Raw genomic sequence first — 6000 nt, forward strand, 5'->3', positions numbered from 1 at the left:
TCAAAGTTATTAAACCTCCTGTCTCTCCATCTCCCTATCAAAGTTATTAAACCTCCTGTCTCTCCATCTACCTATCAAAGTTATTAAATATTATTAAACCTCCTGTCTCTCCATCTACCTATCAAAGTTATCAAACCTCCTGTCTCTCCATCTCCCTATCAAAGTTATTAAATATTATTAAACCTCCATCTACCTATCAAAGTTATTAAACCTCCTGTCTATCCATCTCCCTATCAAAGTTATTAAACCTCCTGTCTCTCCATCTACCTATCAAAGTTATTAAACCTCCTGTCTCTCCATCTCCCTATCAAAGTTATTAAATATTATTAAACCTCCATCTACCTATCAAAGTTATTAAACCTCCTGTCTATCCATCTACCTATCAAAGTTATTAAACCTCCTGTCTCTCCATCTACCTATCAAAGTTATTAAACCTCCATCTCCCTATCAAAGTTATTAAACCTCCTGTCTCTCCATCTACCTATCAAAGTTATTAAACCTCCTGTCTCTCCATCTACCTATCAAAGTTATTAAACCTCCTGTCTCTCCATCTACCTATCAAAGTTATTAAACCTTCATCTCCCTATCAAAGTTATTAAACCTCCTGTCTCTCCATCTCCCTATCAAAGTTATTAAACCTCCTGTCTCTCCATCTCCCTATCAAAGTTATTAAACCTCCTGTCTCTCCATCTCCCTATCAAAGTTATTAAACCTCCTGTCTCTCCATCTACCTATCAAAGTTATTAAACCTCCATCTCCCTATCAAAGTTATTAAACCTCCTGTCTATCCATCTACCTATCAAAGTTATTAAACCTCCTGTCTCTCCATCTACCTATCAAAGTTATTAAACCTCCATCTCCCTATCAAAGTTATTAAACCTCCTGTCTCTCCATCTACCTATCAAAGTTATTAAACCTCCATCTCCCTATCAAAGTTATTAAACCTCCTGTCTCTCCATCTACCTATCAAAGTTATAAAACCTCCTGTCTATCCATCTACCTATCAGTTATTAAATATTATTAAACCTCCTGTCTCTCCATCTCCCTATCAAAGTTATTAAACCTCCTGTCTCTCCATCTCCCTATCAAAGTTATTAAACCTCCTGTCTTTCCATCTCCCTATCAAAGTTATTAAACCTCCATCTCCCTATCAAAGTTATTAAACCTCCTGTCTCTCCATCTCCCTATCAAAGTTATTAAACCTCCTGTCTCTCCATCTCCCTATCAAAGTTATTAAACCTCCTGTCTCTCCATCTCCCTATCAAAGTTATTAAACCTCCTGTCTCTCCATCTCCCTATCAAAGTTATTAAACCTCCTGTCTCTCCATCTACCTATCAAAGTTATTAAACCTCCATCTCCCTATCAAAGTTATTAAACCTCCTGTCTATCCATCTACCTATCAAAGTTATTAAACCTCCTGTCTATCCATCTACCTATCAAAGTTATTAAACCTCCATCTCCCTATCAAAGTTATTAAACCTCCTGTCTCTCCATCTACCTATCAAAGTTATTAAACCTCCATCTCCCTATCAAAGTTATTAAACCTCCTGTCTCTCCATCTACCTATCAAAGTTATTAAACCTCCTGTCTATCCATCTACCTATCAGTTATTAAATATTATTAAACCTCCTGTCTCTCCATCTCCCTATCAAAGTTATTAAACCTCCTGTCTCTCCATCTCCCTATCAAAGTTATTAAACCTCCTGTCTCTCCATCTACCTATCAGTTATTAAACCTCCATCTACCTATCAAAGTTATTAAACCTCCATCTCCCTATCAAAGTTATTAAACCTCCTGTCTCTCCATCTACCTATCAAAGTTATTAAATATTATTAAACCTCCATCTCCCTATCAAAGTTATTAAACCTCCTGTCTCTCCATCTCCCTATCAAAGTTATTAAACCTCCTGTCTCTCCATCTACCTATCAAAGTTATTAAAGTCACCATTTCCACATTATAAAACCTCCCATCTGGTAAACACTGAGCAGTACCTGCATCAGAGAGCGGTTTAGGCCTACCTTAACCTACCCCTCTCCACCTTAACCTAACCTTAACCCACCCTTAACCCTACCACTCAACGTGTGGAGCAAGGTTTTTCCCTGTTAACACTTCTCTAAACCGTCGTCCAGCTACGGTAACTGTCGTCACAGAGCAGCCCCCCCATGCGTCAGAGGCTGTTGTGCAACATAACACGTTTTCCCACAGAGAGAGAACAAACTCAAATGGAGACTCAAAGTGGCTGCTTCACCATCTTGACTTGGTGAATATTTCAGCATGTTTAAATAATGCAGGTCATCACCACCTCAGTCTCCTCTTCTCCATCGTCTCTCACGCTCTCTCTCTCTCCCCATCTGTTTTCTCAAGCCTCCCCCTCTCTTTGCCAGTCTCTCCCTCCCTCTCTCACGCTCTCTCTCTCTCCCCATCTGTTTTCTCAAGCCTCCCCCTCTCTTTGCCAGTCTCTCCCTCCCTCTCTCACGCTCTCTCTCTCTCTCCATCTCTTTTCTCAAGCCTCCCCCTCTCTTTGCCAGTCTCTCCCTCCCTCATTGCTCTCTCTCTCCCCATCTGTTTTCTCAAGCCTCCCCCTCTCTTTGCCAGTCTCTCCCTCCCTCATTGCTCTCTCTCTCCCCATCTGTTTTCTCAAGCCTCCCCCTCTCTTTGCCAGTCTCTCCCTCCCTCATTGCTCTCTCTCTCTCTCTCTACATAGAACTTACAGACTGGTCAAAGTCATCGAGTTTAGGGTCCTAAAGATTCCAAAGTTGAGTGAGTTCAGTTTACTGCCCTGTGTCCTGTCTTAGTTCTGGACTAACACCTTTATGTAACGTCTGCAGTGTGTCCTGTCTTAGTTCTGGACTATCACCTTTACGTAATGGCTGCAGTGTGTCCTGTCTTGGTTCTTGGTTCTGGACTAACACCTTAATGTAACGTCTGCAGTGTGTCCTGTCTTGGTTCTGGACTATCACCTTTATGTAACGGCTGCAGTGTGTCCTGTCTTGGTTCTGGACTATCACCTTTATGTAACGGCTGCAGTGTGTCACGAAAGTTAAATAAGTGTATATGTGTGTCCAGCAATTCGACCATGAAGACCTGATTCACACAGTCTCCTCTGAATAGTTGATGTTGAGATGTGTCTGTTACTTGAACTCTGTGAAGCATTTATTTGGGCTGCAATTACTGAGGTGCAGTTAACTCTAAGAACTTATCCTCTGCAGCAGAGGTAACTCTGGGTCTTCCTTTCCTGTGGCGGTCATCATGAGGGCCGGTTTCATCATAGCGCTTGATGGTTTTTGCGACTGCACTTGAAGAAACTTTCAAAGTTCTTCATTTTCTGAACTGACTGACCTTCATGTCTTAAAGTTATGATTGACTGTCGTTTCTCTTTGCATATTTGAGCTGTTCTTGCCATAATATGGACTTGGTCTTTTACCAAATAGGGCTGTCTTCTGTATATCACCCATACCTTGTCACAACAACAGATTGGCTCAAACGCATTAACCTCACTAGGGTAGGGGGCACTATTTTTTATAACACTTTTTTGGTTACTACATGATTCCATATGTGTTATGTCATAGTTTTGATGTCTTCACTATTATTCTACAATGTAGAAAATAGTAAAAATAAAAAATAACCCTGGAATGAGTAGGTGTGTCCAAACTTTTGACTGGTACTGTATGTGTGTGTGTGTGTGTGTGTGTGTGTGTGTGTGTGTGTGTTTACCTGGTACATATGCGAGGTGTTGGATCCCTGGTATTTGGCTCCATAGAAGAGTCCATCAGGCCACTTCACCTGGACAGCCTCCCCTACTTCTGGAGGACCAAGACGGGCACAGTCCCTGCTCTGAGAGGACAGGAGAGAGGAGCTCAATGCTGTGTCCCTCCTCACCACTATGTCCTCTGGGTAGGGGGTGTGTGTTTCCCTCCTCACCACTATGTCCTCTGGGTAGGGGGTGTGTTTCCCTCCTCACCACTATGTCCTCTGGGTAGGGGGTGTGTGTCCCTCCTCACCACTATGTCCTCTGGGTAGGGGGTGTGTGTGTCCCTCCTCACCACTATGTCCTCTGGGTAGGGGGTGTGTGTGTCCCTCCTCACCACTATGCCCTCTGGGTAGGGGGTGTGTGTCCCTCCTCACCACTATGCCCTCTGGGTAGGGGGTGTGTGTCCCTCCTCACCACTATGCCCTCTGGGTAGGGGGTGTGTGTCCCTCCTCACCACTATGCCCTCTGGGTAGGGTGTGTGTGTCCCTCCTCACCACTATGCCCTCTGGGTAGGGGGTGTGTGTGTCCCTCCTCACCACTATAGCCTCTGGGTAGGGGGGTGTGTGTGTCCCTCCTCACCACTATAGCCTCTGGGTAGGGGGGTGTGTGTGTCCCTCCTCACCACTATGTCCTCTGGGTAGGGGGGTGTGTGTGTCCCTCCTCACCACTATGTCCTCTGGGTAGGGGGGGGGGGTGTGTGTCCCTCCTCACCCCTATGCCCTCTGGGTAGGGGGTGTGTGTGTCCCTCCTCACCACTATGTCCTCTGGGTAGGGAGTGTGTGTATCCCTCCTCACCACTATGTCCTCTGGGTAGGGGGGGGGGGGGGTGTCCCTCCTCACCCCTATGCCCTCTGGGTAGGGGGTGTGTGTATCCCTCCTCACCGCTATGTCCTCTGGGTAGGGGGTGTGTGTATCCCTCCTCACCGCTATGTCCTCTGGGTAGGGGGTGTGTGTCCCTCCTCACCGCTATGTCCTCTGGGTAGGGGGTGTGTGTGTCCCTCCTCACCACTATGCCCTCTGGGTAGGGTGTGTGTGTGTCCCTCCTCACCACTATGTCCTCTGGGTAGGGGGTGTGTGTCACTCCTCACCACTATGTCCTCTGGGTAGGGGGTGTGTGTTTCCCTCACCACTATGTCCTCTGGGTAGGGGGTGTGTTTCCCTCCTCACCACTATGTCCTCTGGGTAGGGGGTGTGTGTCCCTCCTCACCACTATGTCCTCTGGGTAGGGGGTGTGTGTGTGTGTGTGTGTCTCCTCACCACTATGTCCTCTGGGTAGGGGGTGTGTGTGTGTCCCTCCTCACCACTATGTCCTCTGGGTAGGGGGTGTGTGTGTCCCTCCTCACCACTATGTCCTCTGGGTAGGGGGTGTGTGTGTATCCCTCCTCACCACTATGTCCTCTGGGTAGGGGGTGTGTGTCCCTCCTCACCACTATGCCCTCTGGGTAGGGGGTGTGTGTGTCCCTCCTCACCACTATGTCCTCTGGGTAGGGAGTGTGTGTATCCCTCCTCACCACTATGTCCTCTGGGTAGGGGGTGTGTGTGTATCCCTCCTCACCACTATGTCCTCTGGGTAGGGGTGTGTGTGTGTGTGTGTGTGTGTGTGTGTGTGTGTGTGTGTGTGTGTGTGTGTGTGTGTGTGTGTGTGTGTGTGTGTCCCTCCTCACCACTATGTCCTCTGGGTAGGTGTCGTTGCTGAAGGATCCGTCATCAAACATGACCTCATAGAAGGTCTGGGAGGTCACCTGGGTGACCTTCGAACTGTAGTAGCGCAGGTTCTTGTGTTTGGAGATGACGGTCTGACCCAGGACGATGTCCTTCTGAAACGCTGCACGCTGCTGAGAGAGAGAGAGAGATGGAAGGAAAGAGAGATATCACCGTCTGGCTGAGGATAAAAGACCAGAGTGTGTCACTACTAGAAAGCTCCATGGTAGCCAAGCCTCAAAGCTCCATGGTAACCAAGCCTCAAAGCTCCATGGTAACCAAGCCTCAAAGCTCCATGGTAACCAAGCCTCAAAGCTCCATGGTAACCAATCCTCAAAGCTCCATGGTAACCAAGCCTCAAAGCTCCATGGTAACCAAGCCTCAAGTTTCTATGGTAACCAAGCCTCAAAGCTCCATGGTAACCAAGCCTCAAAGCTCCATGGTAACCAAGCCTCAAAGCTACATGGTAACCAAGCCTCAAAGCTCCATGGTAACCAAGCCTCAAAGCTCCATGGTAACCAAGACTCAAAGCTCCATGGTAACCAAG

The 6000-nt window shown here is 46.9% G+C and overlaps 1 protein-coding gene across 8 annotated transcripts in view; it reads right to left on the reverse strand.

Moving 5' to 3' along the window:
- LOC129842589 (lysine-specific demethylase 4C-like) overlaps positions 1–6000 on the reverse strand; it is a 48341-nt gene that overhangs the window by 5595 nt on the left and 36746 nt on the right. For 6 of the 8 annotated variants that reach the window (XM_055911212.1, XM_055911213.1, XM_055911215.1 and 3 more), the window contains 2 exons: positions 5417–5587; positions 3716–3835 (listed from right to left, as the gene is read on the reverse strand). In XM_055911212.1, the coding sequence (XP_055767187.1) occupies positions 3716–3835; positions 5417–5587 (291 nt within the window). The remainder of the gene's footprint in view (positions 1–3715; positions 3836–5416; positions 5588–6000) is intronic. The other 2 variants (XM_055911216.1, XM_055911210.1) reach the window with 1 other exon arrangement.

Source organism: Salvelinus fontinalis, unplaced genomic scaffold (assembly GCF_029448725.1).
Source record: "Salvelinus fontinalis isolate EN_2023a unplaced genomic scaffold, ASM2944872v1 scaffold_0055, whole genome shotgun sequence".
Classification (NCBI taxonomy): domain Eukaryota; kingdom Metazoa; phylum Chordata; class Actinopteri; order Salmoniformes; family Salmonidae; genus Salvelinus; species Salvelinus fontinalis.